The 15467-nt window shown below is 48.2% G+C and overlaps 1 protein-coding gene across 3 annotated transcripts in view; it reads left to right on the top strand.

Moving 5' to 3' along the window:
- Myc (bHLH transcription factor Myc) overlaps window positions 1-13555 on the top strand; it is a 31999-nt gene extending 18444 nt beyond the window's left edge. For 2 of the 3 annotated variants that reach the window (XM_076815520.1, XM_076815519.1), the window contains one exon: window positions 7630-13555. In XM_076815520.1, coding sequence (XP_076671635.1) covers window positions 7630-8237 — 608 coding nt within the window. In that variant the 3' untranslated portion in view covers window positions 8238-13555. The remainder of the gene's footprint in view (window positions 1-7629) is intronic. The other variant, XR_013085616.1, reaches the window with a different exon arrangement.
- Window positions 13556-15467: the final 1912 nt, after the last annotated feature.

Below are 15467 nucleotides of genomic sequence, written 5' to 3'. Positions count from 1 at the left end.
TATATACAGATGATTAGTACGTACATAAAAAAGAGCAATCAGCGATCATGGTGTCAAAAAAAAAAATAAAGGAATCTGTGATAAAAATTAAATTTAGAGAAATGACGAAAAAAAATAATTAAATTAAGGGTCTTAAGAAGATGGCATTGTATTTACTCTGGTGAAAAATTAATTCGTCCACTTTCAGAAGATTATCTGAGAAGAGTGATGCCACGAGAATTGTGCCAATAGAGGCGGCAAAAAACAGCAATTTTCTTCTGATCTGTGTGCTGAGTAGTGTCACTTGACTTCACTGTCATTAAATTAGATTTGTTTCAGTTGATTCTAAAGATTTTGTTATGAAAATTTCAGTTTTTTTCAGAAATTTATGGTTTATCCGATTCGCCCCAAGTTTCGGGGCCAATCGGATATTTCTCACTCTTAGTTTTTTTGTTTGCAGAAGAAACATTTTTATGTATAATTTTATTTTCTATTATTAATCTTAAACCCAAGGCTGTACTGGTCACGAATATATAATAAGAAATTAGTTTTTTAATGTTTGACTAATATTTTTTCACCGTCAAACAGAAAGTGATTCGATTCGCCCCGGTCTACCCTACCTGGGCTCGTTTAAAGACCTTACGAGATCGCTCGACTTCTTACACGCAATCTCGCCGATTTCCGTCACCCCCGTCTCTGGGCCCAGCGGCCGCGAGTTAAGCACGTTCCGCGCGGAACGGCTCGCGCGCGTTCTTCCGTGACTTTCGAGAACATTTTGCACGTCGCGCCGAGCGCTCACTTTCGTAACTGGATTGGATGAGTCGGCTGGTAGTACGAAGCATCAGGAGCCTTGGGCACGACGAGATTTATGGCTTCGCCTTATATACGGAAGTACATCGAGTGACCAGGAAGAGAAACGTGCCGTCACGTTCGCATATGTGCCCCGGCTAAAGGGATTGTCGTCCCGAGATACTTTGAACCGTGGGACTCGTGCGGCTAGGATTCCACGAAAGTAATTTCGTGTCGCCTCGCCCCCGCCTACACTGTCACCCTACACTCTTTGCCCCTGATATCGTCGGAATTCGGTCTGGTGCAGATAAACCCACTTTGAACCGTTACTATCAACCCCACAGATTTCGTGTGCATAGTTACGCGTGTATATAATTGGAAGCCCAAGCGATATCGACGTGACGTTTATCGTCCGACACTCGAACGGTGCGGACGGTATCGGGGAAAGCTCGAGCCGCGTTACAGACGGCCTCGCGGAAGCCGATGATCCATGAATGACGGAGCTAGGCGCAACGGGAGGAGTACAAGTCGCATGGGTCACGCGTAACGCGGATCGCGCTTCTGCCAGAGTTCACGCAGATTCTCTGGTTATCCCCCTGTTATCTCGCGGGTAACGGATCATCGGGCGTCTGGAGACCTACATATCGTCGCCGGTCGCTGCGCGAAAGCTATCCGGCGCGATGCCAGGCATTTGCCTTCGCAATCTTTTCCTGGAACATGCGTCAATGAGCGTGGATATTGCGCTAGTCGAGCCGTGAAACCCCAGCTGGGCCTTGGAGTGCAACGCTGCCGCGACTCTCAGTCCCGCCTGGCGAACGCTATCTACTTTCCCCTGTGCGGCTGTAGCTCGTAATGGAATTTTCACGCCCTTCCCAGCGAAGCGTCGCGGTCGTAGTCGCCGAGTGTCCCTCCGCTGTGCAATCCGTTCTGTTTCGACTCCTCAAAGCGGCGCTGACGATTATCGTTCGCTCTAACGGGACCCAACTTCGGACGCCCCCCTGACGTTACACCAAATTCCATAATTTATACAGGCTCCCGAACCCGGACCCTGCGATCGGTTTCGTTTATCTTCGACCAGGATCGGGGCGATTTATATGTCGGCCTCGGTTCAGAAGCGCCCTCCGTGCCAGGGGGCCACCAGGCTAGGCTAAATCCTATTCTCGATCAGCAAGCAACTGCGCTACCCTCTCTTAAAGTATCCGTCCATCCGTAGGAGAGGACCACGCCCTGCCCGAGACAGAAATCAAAAACGCGTAATCAGCCAGAAGGGATTTGTCTGGAGGAGTCGGCGTCGGGAGAGTTGGAAAAAGTGGCGGGACAAGTGGGGCGGGCTCCCTCTTCGTTCGTTTTTCGAAGCGTGTCTGGCGGGCGGCGGCGACCGTTCGATATCACGAAAATTCTCATAACCCCCCGCGTCCCGCGGCCCCTGTCTCGCGGTCGCCTATCCCAACGAGACAGCAGAGTCGATCGATTCGCGTCGACCGATTCGCGTCGACGTACTACTATGGCCTGCTTACGCTGAGAGCACTGACCTCCAAGGTCGCTCTTACGCGGTTGCACGTGCTGCCGCGAATTGACGCGGACCCTCCCTCCTCTCCAACCCCCCGCGGACACCCACCTCTTACGTCGATAAGCCCCCGACCGACGCCCCTCCACTTTCCTCTGTCGCGGGCTTCGCGACCACGGTCGGCTGACAATTCGCGCCGCACCACTCCCGCCTCTCGGCTCTCTTTTTCACGGAGATCAACCGCTCCACACTTCCCTCTTGCCGAGCGGCAACAATGGCCACAATGGCCACCCCCGATCGGCGCGATCACTCTTCTGCAACCCCCTTGCTCGCGCGCGACACCGCGCACGTCTACTGGAAGGAACGCTTTTCCTCGCGCGTGCTGCGCCTCAGTCTTCTTCCGCTTCTCGCCGCCTTCCTTATCTGGCGCTTCGGCTCTCCACAAATTTTTCGAATGAATTTCTTGAATCAACCTGGTCGAGGGGCGCCGGTGTTTCACTTGTTTTGGGAATGGACGCGCATGGGATTTTATAAGGTTTCTGCAGTTTCCGTGTGAGTAGTCTTCGGTATGGTGTATTGGTTGGTTGATAAGATTAGCGAGTCGTGGATCAATTGAAGACCTTGCAGCAAGAGCGGTGCAGCTCTATTCTTGACAATTTTTGAGTTATGACGTGTAATATAGGTAAAACAAATTTTGCATCGTTTGCACTTTCAATGCAAATCCGATAACAAATGAGCGATTTATTGCAAATAAATAAAAATTGGAATATTAATATTTGTGTTATTATTATTATTTATTTCATGGGTAAAGACACTTTAGTTCAGAATATACAATTTACAAATAACAATTTACATTAACAAAGTTAACAAATAAACAGTGTGGAGGAACAGAAAAGCCAGTACAAAAGTAAAAACACAATAAAACGAGAATATAATGGAACTAATGAAATTAAAATTCGAATTGAAATTAAAATTAAAGGACGTGTACAGAATTTTATAGTATTATACAACCCCTGGCAATAAGTTTGGAACCAAACGCAAAAATACGAAATTAATTAACGAGAAACACCAATATTTTTTATGTATAATATGCAACGGTATATATATGAAACGCGTGGTAATGTTGAATTGGTCTATTTTAAAGTAAAAGCACCAAAAATAATTAAGAATTTTGTTTATTATATAATACAAAATATGGAAGAAACAGAATGTTCTGGAAAAAAGTATGGAACAATACACAAAATTCTTAATTATTTTTGGTGCTTTTACTTCAAAATAGACCAATTTAACATTACCACGCGTTTCACATATATACCGTTGCATATTATACATAAAAAACATTGGTGTTTCTCGTTAATTTCGTATTTTTGCGTTTGGTTCCAAACTTATTGCCAGGGGTTGTAGAATATTTTTTCTGTAGGGTGTTAGCCTTCGGTCGTTCCGTTCCCGCATTTAATTCCTTGTCATTTTTTATTTTTATAAAAATACAATTGTTCAGTAGAATTTCGTTAGAAGCAGTTCACCCGTGGGTGACAAGGGCTGGCGAAAAAAAGGGAAACCTAAAACTGGATCAAAGTCACATTCCGCCGATACAATCGGGAAGTACGTTCCATCCCGAGCGGCATTGCACGGTGAGTCACCTGCCGTTTCGCGCGCCGCAATGCTCTATCCGAATGCAGTCCTGCTTGAGCGAGAAAACATGTTCGCGCTCTGACCGTGAAACTTGCCTTCCAGATTGCCGACGAAAAAGTGCGGGCGGAGCCGCAGGACCTCCTGCACTTTCGCTCGAATATTTCCCCGATTCATTCAGATAGGAAGGACGGGCGTCTTCTCCCCGAGAGATGTATCATTTGTCGACCGAAAATACGGTCGCCCGATAACGAGCGTAATCGAGCGTGACCCATCGGGTCTTGAAGCTTGCACGGCGTTATCCGCGGCGGGCGGCGTTATTGCAAATATTAGCATAGAGGCGGCTTGGCTGCAGCCGCGATATCGGCTTCCGCGTTCTCGTTACGATTCGCGGGCTTCTTTCTTGAAATACATCGGTGAACCGTGTCCAATTAAGCATTCGATGGTATCGACTTACGACGCTGGACGGACAGGGTGAGGAGACAGGGAGGGAGAGAGGAATGAAATACGAGGGCAGTTCCTTCCTCGGTCCCGCGTGTGAAACGATTACGCGGCTGGGGCCGGGAAGGGCAGAGGGGGAGGGCCAGGCAGGAGGATAAGAGAGAAAAAAGACAGGGGGAATCTGAAACGGGGTGAAACCGAAAATAGGTGGGGCACGTGTGTCGCTGTCGAAGTTAGAAGCTCGGGGTGCTATTCCGAGGAGGGGAAGAAAAACGAACGGTGCGGCGCAGGGAAGAAGTGGTTTCGAGCCGACGCCGACGGTCTCGGTTCTCTCCTAGCGTCGGTTAGGTGCCTTTTGGCTATTTTTAGAAGTTTCGCGCCTTTTCGCAGTTTGCCCACCGACGACCTGGCGGCTCGCCAGTCCCGGGGAGATTCGTGCGTCTGGCCGCGTCGCGACGAAACACGTGGAAGCGGCGTTACAACCGGCAGATTGCATTCGTTGCCTCACACGTACGCGCGCGACGTGCACGCGGCGCGTCTCGTTTCGCTTCTTCCTCGTTCCTCCGCTCTTTCCGCTTGGCCCCGTTTGAGCCTTTAAATGGAAACAACTCGAACGGGCGCGATTCATATCGGCCGCGCCGCGAGATCGATTCACAGGCTCCTCGAGTTGACTGGCGCGCGAAGAGAGATTTCCGCGCGGCTGGGCGTTGGAATGGGGCTTGAATTATTTGAATCAAGTGAAATTGGGACGTGGGTGCCGGATTAATCAGGTAATACTTTAAACAGCTCGAATATTCGGGATCATGATCGAAATATTTTGATTGTGCAGTTTGGATCGTTTAGAAGAGCCTCTGATATTTGATCTGTCCGAATTGGAATTTATTAAATTTTTTTTCGAATGTTTCCTCATTCTTGTTCATTCGAGGGAGTCGAGGGTTAACGAGTGTTGGGATATTATGCATTGTGGAAATTATTTATTGGAGTAGATTGAGTTTTCTGTTATCAAAGCTTTTGAAAATGTTCAAGTGCTCCGTTTGGTTTGCAGAGTCGAGTTGGTTGGCTGGTTTTACGTACTCCTACGTGATTTGCGACTTAATCCGTTCCCTGTGTTTATCAAGTTAATTTGTTAGAAGTAAAAAGAAATGTGTTACATTACTCTGCAAAAGGTCGATTATTGTATACCCGTTGACGTTACGATGATCTCGGCAATTCATCGATCTTAATTTACGATCGACAATTACAACTCGCGAAGAATATCATCGTTTGATTCTATTGGCAACATTACTTTTCTCCTGCAGGTATTGCCTGCACATTCACCTAATTAATATCTAATGAAATTCAAATTCGAGAGAACGCGAAGCGACCCCAGAAGTCAAGTTCACCCGAGGCAGTTAACTTGAAAAAGAAAATAAGACCGGCAGCGATCGATGAAAGATTTCCACTTTTGTCGTAATTACCGTTGCAACGCGTCCGCTCTGGGCTAAATAAATTAACGTTATTGAAAAGAGAGATAGAGATGTATTTTTCTGAGTTTGCCGAGTATTAATTAAAAGTTCACGCTGCGGTTGCAGCGGCTACGTAAAGTGAAACCGGAAGGCGAACCAAGCTTTTTTTTTGCACACCGAGCGTAACGCGTTTCAAGATATTCTAACCAGGAATTTTTGTAATTTAAATGGAGACTTTCGAGCTACTTTATGTAACGAGACAATAATTGAAGCGGACGATAAGAATTGATAAATTTAATACGTCTAGACGTATAAGTCTCGGACTTAAAAGTAGAAACAATGAATCGAATTAAGTGAAACTACTTGAGTAGTTGTACTATTCTCCTACTTATATACTTATTTCCCCCTCTGTATCGCTGCATTAAACGAGAGCCATCGCTCAGCCGCGTTCCCAGCTTTCAGGTCAAGTTCGTCGCGCCCACTAATTACTAGCCACTCAAATTACCGGAATCAAGTGAAACATAACAAGCAGTTTTATTCATTCAAGAAGGCTGTACCTACCCGAACCCTGTATTCCTTTGTTTAATGCATTTTAACCTCTGAAAAAAAAGATACAAAAATATAAAAATTCAGCTGATTTTTAACGATAAAAAGAAATGGGACATTTTTCCTTCAACCGGATCTAAGTAGGTGACGGCGCTGAAAGATTAAAACGGCTCGAAACTCGGGGCGCAAAATCGAATCGATTCGATTCGATCCAGCTGCGCGGATTCGCATTGAGAGTCAGTCTCCACGGGCGAGCTCGTAAATTATCGACGCAAGTGTCCATGTACATCGAGCACGAGCATTTCGTACATGTCCCAAAAAAGATTTCACCGCGCAGACCTTGCACGGGCCCGAATCGATCGAATTTACGGCCTCCGCGCAGGCTAATGTCTTTGTCTTACGAGCGGCGTATCGCCGCGGAACGAAGTTCACCCGTGGATCGATGGGTGACCGTAATTGTGCCGAGTTCCTTGTCACGAAACGCGTTACATCGACGTTGAGTGATTGTGTTTCGATGTTGTCCTTGAGGAATGAGTTGTACGTACGTCGTATCCGCCCGAGAGAGGGAGAGGAATCTGGACCAACCGGATTTCCACTGATTGTGCCAGACACCACGGATGACACAGTTTGCAGAAACGCCCACGGTGTCGTATGTCCCTTCAAAACGCCTCTGCCGCCACGTGCCCCCAAAGAATTTCGCTACAGTAGTGGGCCCAGCAGTCTGCCCTTCCCCGGTTTCTTTGCCCCCCCCAGCGGGCGCAATCGCGCCAGGAGCGATTTCTCTGACCTGCGGTTGAAAATTTCGCGATAGACCATATCAAACATCCGGCATAATTCCTATCAAGCCTTGGACAGCTCATTCACGTTTCGCAGCTCTTCCCGAACCACGCTCCCACAGATTCCCGAAGCGCCGTGGCACGATCTTTCCGCTCACTGTGGCCGGCCTTCACCGTGAATGTAGAATTGTCGAGGTTAAGATAGAGGCGTGCTTGTTTCGCCCGAACCAATTAGCGGCGTTTTGCGGCTGTCCGCGGACGCTAACAGTTTCTCGGTGGAGCTGTACCAGAGATGGTTTCGTGCGTCGTGTTCGGCAATGTTAGTCGAGTAACCTGGACTTCTTGCAGGTTTTACGAACTCACCTTTTCGAAAGTCCCATTCGGTACTATAGTTGCACGCACGGTATTAGCGAAACGGAAATGTGGCGATTAAAATGACTCGTGGCCGACGTGGATTGTCGTCGCGACCCAGCAGCCCAGCTATCCTAAACGCCTCCTGTTTTTCTGCCTGTTACAGAGGAGGAGGAGATCGACGTGGTGACATTCGAGAAGCCCTGCAGACCGGCGGCCCTGCCCACGTACCCGAGCCCAGCCGACCAGCAGCACTTCCAGTTGACGGTGAACACCGCGTTCAAAGACAAGACCCCAGCCCCGAGGCCGCGCGGCAGGCCGCCCTCGAACCCAGCACGGAAACGTAGCGCCCAGCCGGAGCAGAAGCCAGCGAAGCGGGCGCGCCACCACAGGACGTACCAGAGGCGGAACAAGGTAGGACGATGTTTGACCGTGTCATCGCCGCCGTCGAAGATCTCCGTGCCGAGCACCTCGAGAAGTTCCTCGGACGACGAGCTGGACACCGAGAAGAGGAGCTTGCACAACAACATGGAGCGCCAGAGGCGGATAGAGCTGCGGAACGCGTTCGAGGAGCTGCGCGTGCTCGTGCCGGCGGTCGAGACTAAGGAGAAGGCGCCGAAGGTGGCGATACTTAGGCAGGCGGCCGTCTACTGTGATATGCTGGCCGAGATCGGTCAGATCACCGTGGCCAAGGTGACCGAGCTGAGGAGGCGGCAGGAGAAGCTCAGAGCCAGGCTCAGCCAGCTACGAAGGAGTCTCGCCATGACGCGTTGAGGAGAGACTCGTGGAATCGTATCAGATTCAGCCGGCCAACTTCCCAGCTCGGCGCATTTGAGTCTAATTGCAAGAGGATCGGCGAAATTCCCGCTCCACGTTTCGGAGCAGAGATTTCAATACGCGCGACCGTAGGCAGGCGCACCGCAAAACCCCGGGTCCGCCGTCCTCGGCTCCCGCGTCAACGAGGGAGGAAGGCTTGAACCACCACCGAAAGGGGCGCCCGGCGTCTCGAGCTGGGTCCGATGGAGAACAGGGGGACGCCGTGTCGCCGCTCCACGGCTCGCGATCTCGACGGATGGGGCGCGCGAGATGGCGGACGCGCGTGCACTTGGGTGAACACTGAATCTTTTATATTATCCGTTAAATAGGAGTACGTGTAGAGAGGACCGAGTTTCGTTTTCTGCTGGCGAGGGAGGGGCCGAGCGTCGATGGCACATACCGATCGCACGGTACACGCATCGAAGGAAACGGTGCCAAATATTAGAAGAAACCGTGGATGCCGATAAAGAGTTTTTTCGAAGAGGATTTATATTTGTAAGGGATGTTCTTCGACTGGCAAGCTGCGAGAATGGGGTGGATCGATCGGTTCGCTTTTGGCCGAGATCACGAGGTATCTAGCAAGGCGTGCAAAGACTGTGTTCAGCTAGCACGAACCTGACGACAGATTTCGAATTTTTTTTTCGTTTTTTCTTTTCTTCACTCTCCTCCACTTTATTTTTGTTTTTATACGCTCGCGGTGAAGTACAGTAATGTAGAACGGGAGGAAGGCACGAGCTTGGATACCGCGTTGATTAAAGTCAGTGCTATTTTTTATTAATCGAATTCTCGAGACTAGTGTCGTCTTATCGCGTAGATTATCGACTAAGACCGGTTCCATGGGGCTCCGATAAAATGCGCCGTCGTATATATTTTCGTGGAAATATATTACTCTAGCCAATCGAACGATATTCAAAGCGCTCGAGATCGGGACGAGCACGTAACGAATCGTTATTTATCTTTCTTTTCCTACACGCGTTACACGTTCGCCTTGTCTTTTCGTTTCCTTTTCTTTTTTTTCTTTTTAAACAGACGACTTGCATTTAAATACGAAGACTAATCCGACGAATGTCGAGGAGGATTAAGGGGAATCGTTTGATCTCATCCCGCTTGGATTTCGTTAGCGAATTCAGACGTACTCGCGCAAATGGAAAACGAGACTTATCACGACGTTACCCGGCGCTAATATCCTCAGTCCCCCAAGCAACTGGTCTTAGGACGTATTTCGCAGCTGAACCGGTTCATAGGTGTATCTTTCATTCTTCTTTTTGGCGCAACGGAAAACGGAGGAAAAAACAGAGGAAGAGAGGACGCGGTTCTTTTTCCAAAACTCGTATTCGATAACCAGAAAAGAAGCTACTTCTGCGCTTTCATTTTACACAGAGACTTCCCATTAAAAGCTAGAACCGAACGTGCCGGTCGTGTCCACGTTCGACTAAGTTACTGCCAACCGTGCATTTCTCACTGCCCCGACAGAGCCAGAATTTTCATTAATACCGTCATAAAACCGCGGGAAATCGAGATTCTCGGTTCCGAAGCGAGTTTTGGAAGGTGAATCTGTAGCGCGCACGACGCAACTGTCCGTAATTGTTCGGTGAGCAATTCTTCGGACGTCGAAGACGAAGCGAAACGTCCTCAAGCCCCGTAGACTAACCTCGGTCCAGAGGCTCGAATCTTTCACCTGGGATTCCTCGAGCCAGAGGCTTAAATCGCGGTCGCAGCCGGTGCTCGTAGCAGGGACACGGGGACGTCCCGCGAATGCCATTTAGCATGAGGAGAACAGCGACTAGTTGCGAGACCAGCGTAATCTCTCCTTTTATCGAATTCCATTGTTGTCCCTCGACAGTTGGGCGTTTTTATCGCAGCCGCTAATAATAGTTGTTTGCCGATCGATTGATGATCGCTGGGCGATCTTCAGCGTTCCGACGTGTCACGCCTTGAATAGCGCACGGTAGACATCCGACTGCATCCTAGCAGCGGCTGTATTCCGGGGATCTTGCAAGTAGGCGAGCGTATGAGTCACGGAGCGTGTAGGTAGAAACAGTTTTGCATCTAGCACACGGCGAAGGAGCCACGCGTGCACGCGCTTTCGGTACATGCACGGAGGCACCACGCGTGCCGCGGACACACGTTCGGTGTACCTTGAAATCCTACTTCCGCGCGGTCCCTTTCCCGATCGTTCCTCCTTCGCCCGGAAGAGAGAGAAGCATAGTTCAATTTCGACGTCCTCTCGCCAGTCTTCTTCTGTCTTCTAATCGGGCGGTGCGCGCGGCTCGGGCACGGCTACGCGCGTCATTAGAGAGAGGTCTGCAAGTAGCTTCACCCTTTTTGCGGCTCCGTTCTCTTCCTTCGCATCGCTCCTCCGCGAGGAGCCACCGCGCGGCGATCGAGAAAGGCCGATCCCGTGCGTTCGACTTTTTATATAAATGCTTTCTTCTTCTTCTTTTTTTTTTTATTATCAACGGGTGCAATAAGCTAAACGATACGAAAAGAGGGCCTCCGTAGCGGATCGGTGGCTTCGTTATTGATTATCGATCGTCGCCGGGCGAAGGAGGGGGGCGGCACGGTCTAGCACCGAGGTCTGGGTTAGCGCTGGATCGACGATTTTTTTGCAAGATCGATCCGACGTGCGCTCGTCCCCCGAGGCTTCCTCTGTCGAGGGGACTTGACGGCCGAGGAGGTGGATCTCTCGCGGCCGCTTGGACGGATGAAAATTGTGTAATTCACCTCGAACTTATCGTTTAGTTTGCTCGCTACGGTGCTCGTGAAGTATAAAAATGGCGGAACGCAGTTTCACGGGACGAAATAGATGAAGAGGAACGGTTTCTTTCGTGGGGGCTCATAGAGGCCTGGCTCTACGCTTTTTAAATGTATATAAATACTGTACATATTATATTATATATATATAGGTTTATATATACAACACGCATACGTACATACAGGCATATATACATATATATACATACATATATATATATATGTATATATTACGGAGAATTATATACACGGGAAGCACGTGTGTTTGAGCGAAGATGATAGGGATAATATAGAGAGCGAGACAGAGAGAGAAAGGTGAATCGCGAGAAAGAGTAACGCTAGTAATTATTGACTTTAAAAACACTATTATTATCATTATCGATTATTATTAATATTTCTTATTATCACCATTATTATAACTATTATTATTGTTACGAGTTTTTTTTCTAGCATCTCATTGCTAACGACAATGATGATTATTAAAAGTAATTTTATCACGACGAACCGGTCGCCCCAGCGGGGAACGATCGCGACGCGATTATTATTCACTAGGGTCTAGATAACAACAAAAATAAGATCACCGAGAGATGAAAAATTATATTACGGTAGGGATTATATTATATTATTATAAATATATATATATATATAAATATATATATATACACACACATACGTACATCTATATCTATGTATAGAGTGTAACGAAACGGGCGCGTATGCGAAACGACGTACGTAGCGGCCGATCGCGTGGAATCTGTTTATCGATGAAGACGCGAGCGAGTGCGGTGCTCTCGCGAGGGCAGATATATGGGGGGGGGGGGAAAAAGGCAAAACAATGTGTTCATTACATTTGTAGGTAACAGTATTCGTTTATATACAAAAAAAAAAAAACTTTCTACGGGCTATCGAAAGCAGACGAAAAAGAAAAACACATAGGAACGAAAGGAAGTACCTTTCAAGAGGCAAGCTTTTTCACAAAATATAAAAGGAAAACACATACGCGCGTGCTACGCACTACCTATACGAATACAAACTAACACACACACACATATATACCCACGAGCCGTGAAGTACACAATTTGCATACTGACGCGCGTGCACCGAACGGATACCACGGGGGACTGGTAGGAAATGTACGCCCGACAATGCCGCACGAGAATCGAAACAGGGGTCGGAAGGTCGCGTTTCGGGGTTGGATCGGCAGGGGAGGGGGGCGGAGAGCAGATTTTGACCAACGGCGGACCGTGCGATACGCGAGGGCTCAAAGAGAGAGAGAGATCGAGTTCAGAGTCTCGATCGAAAGCAGCGTGCACGTGCATCCGGAAATAATGTCTCCTCGGTGTGCACTCGTCATTCCTCATTGACTCGCGGCGCACACGTACACGCGCGCGCGCGCGCAGGGTAGAACGCATGCATACACGCGCCAACACGGGTACAGGTTAATTAAAGACTAATCGACGACACGGCGAAACCTGAATCGCAACCCAAGTGCTTCAAATTTATATAGGTACATACATATAATCGCAGCGCGTAATAACGCAGACTCGGGACACGGGTGAACCGCGCTCGGTACAGGGATACGAAGGGCGCGCGTGGATTCAACGCTGCGGGGCCGATGAAAAGTTTCGAGGGGGGTAGTTCGAAGGGCCTTGACCAGGAAACTTGCTCTGTCCCTATTTTCTCCTTCCGCGTCTTTGATCGGCAATTAGAAAAGGCCCTCGCCCCCTCCCCTTTCCTTTACGCTTCATAGAGAAAGTATCGGCGCGGCTTCTCGCATCAAATTTCTTCTCTAGTTTCTGTTTATCGTTTCGCTGGAGGTAGACGCGCGACCGGCCGGTTCACCGTAGAGATACCGAGCACTGAACGATGCACAAAAGGCCTTACGATTTTACCACAGTAGAGTTCCGTCGTTCTCACGTCCGCGATTCTAGGGTGTAGCTCCCGTTATATTTTTGACACGTTTTTTATACGTTAACCCCGCGATCGCTGATGGATATTAAATGGAAAACACGAAAGTGCTTCGCGCGATTCTACGAATCACTTACTCACGGATGCGGAGGCTGATGCGCGTATGTTTATCGAACGATAACACAGCAATGAAACCGAAAGACTAAATATTAAAGTTGGGAGGGTGGGTGGGTAGGGGGGGGGGATGAGAGAACCCAAAAAGCGTTTTTATAGACGAGGAAATACGAATATATCCGACGGGTCAGACTAATTATACAGAACATTGTTCACATACTCAGGATAATAAGGGACGCCTTAATTTTTAATCTTAAATTCGGTCTCTGAGAATTAACGGAATAACTTCGCGTACAACCTCTCGTATATCCATGTACATAAAGAGGAAAGGAACGAAGGCGGGAGAAAGAAATTAGGATATAGAACTGTAGACGATAACACACGTTTCTCTTCCTCTCCCGCGTTTACAGGCCCCGTTGGTGGTTCGCGTTTATTCTTGCAGATTCCGATCGCGCGAGCCTCGCGACCGGGATCGACGGGAAGCTAAACGAATGGAAACGGCACAAGGGGTGAGAGCTGCATCGGCCGCGTTTCCAAGCTCTTCCCGCGTTCAACGAAGGATTCGCTAGCCGATGCGAGGAAAAATGGAAACTCGACGATATATTATATATATAGGATTACACGTATATAATATACATACCTCGCAATAGATTTCGCCTTTTTAAAAGGGCGTAGCATCCTCTTCACGCTAATTAAAATAGTAATCCTCGTTTAGCTGCTTTCTTTTCTTCTTCTTCTCTCTTTTAATTGCTCGTGTGTCCGACCTGTGAGTTCTCTATATCGTGCCAAATCAAGAGGGAATGGAAGGTGGACTGAGACAGAGGAACCATAGTTATGGATCTAGCCGAGCGTTATTTAGTCGAATTTAATTGTCGGGTGAGATGGCGTATAATTAATGATTAGTTGGAAAGCGTGACACGTTTTATTTATCTGAAATATATAGCTCAAAGGGACGCGCCTTTCTTCGCCGAGGGCGCTCGGTCCTCGTCGAACACATGCATTTCTTCCCCCCCTCACTTCCATTTCTCCCTCGTTCCGTTTTAGTACGTTTCTCTGTTGTCCTTCATTTTTTTCGCGCACACCCTCCCTCCCCGGAATCGACTGGAAGTTGCAAGCCTTCTCTCGGCAAAGACATTTCTTCGAAAATTGCTCAGAGAGTAACCCCCTCGCTGACGAATCGCGGGAACGTTTCTCTTTCCTATTTCCGCGATCGTTTTTCTTCCTCCTCTACCCTTTCCCTTGATCGGTTCGCTCTGATCCGTCCGCGCGGCGCTTTTTATCCTGTGAATCATTCTTGTTCGAGACGATAGCGATGGGTCGAGTTCGCGTCACGTTTGAGGCTTCGGGACGGCGGATTATTTCCCTCCGTTCCTTTTTCTTATATTATATTATATATATAAAATATATATTATATATTATATATATATAAAATATATATTATATTATATATATATATAAAATATATATTATATATTATATATATATTAAATATATATATATAGGATACGTGCGAGAGCTGCGTACGTACACGCGCGTGTACGTATGGGCGCCAAAAGGAATATTAATATTATATACGACTTTCTAATTTTTACATAAAGATACTTGCGCGTCGACCGAGCCGCATCGTTTCGAACAATCGGTAAGAATTTTTACGCGCATTTCGCGAGCGCGCCGGGACGATCGAAGTAGCTTCAACCGTCAACCCCTCATCCCGAGTTCTACGCGAAATTTTATATCCCGCCCGGCGTATCGGTGGCCCGTCTTCGCGACGAGTTCGCTCGAGCCGATTCCGACGAGACATCCCGTGGCAAAGAGGACGCGGGCGCGAAAGAGAACGCATTCCCTCGATACGTCAGCGACTTTGAAGAGTGCAAACGTACCTGCTAGCCACATAGACATTAAAAAAATACTAATCATAGTTACGGTAATGGACAGAGAGGCGTTAAGGGAGATCGCGCGTTTGTAAACGACCCGCGTCGACGTAGCTTTAGCTTAGGAAAGGACAAGGCAATTATTATAATACTGTTATCTTCGTACAGGCGGCGCGAAGTGGCGCGCGAGGTTCGCTGCGGTAGATTATTGCCTTCGCGCGAGGGAAATTGTTGTTTTCATTTTCCGTTTAGTTAGTTTTCTTCGGCGAGCGTTTCTTTAGTTTTCTCCCACGGCGAGGTGACGATGCGTCCTGACTTGCGGCGTTTTTGGTTGCCGGCGAAGACGAGCGAATCTCGCGTCCATGCATCCCTTCTTTTTCTTCTACACCTCTTTTTGTAAATTTTATACATACGCCACGCAGAAGAACGCCCGTATCCCCTCCTTCCCCGTTAATCGTGGAATTTTCTTTCGGAGCTCACTTCACCCATCTTCCACCCCTCCCTCCACCCTCTTTCCGTTTCATTTTATTCGGAACTTACG

Source organism: Andrena cerasifolii, chromosome 6 (assembly GCF_050908995.1).
Source record: "Andrena cerasifolii isolate SP2316 chromosome 6, iyAndCera1_principal, whole genome shotgun sequence".
Lineage (NCBI taxonomy): Eukaryota > Metazoa > Arthropoda > Insecta > Hymenoptera > Andrenidae > Andrena > Andrena cerasifolii.
Note: the sequence above shows the minus strand (reverse complement) of the source record. Positions and strands in the feature narration are given on the sequence as shown.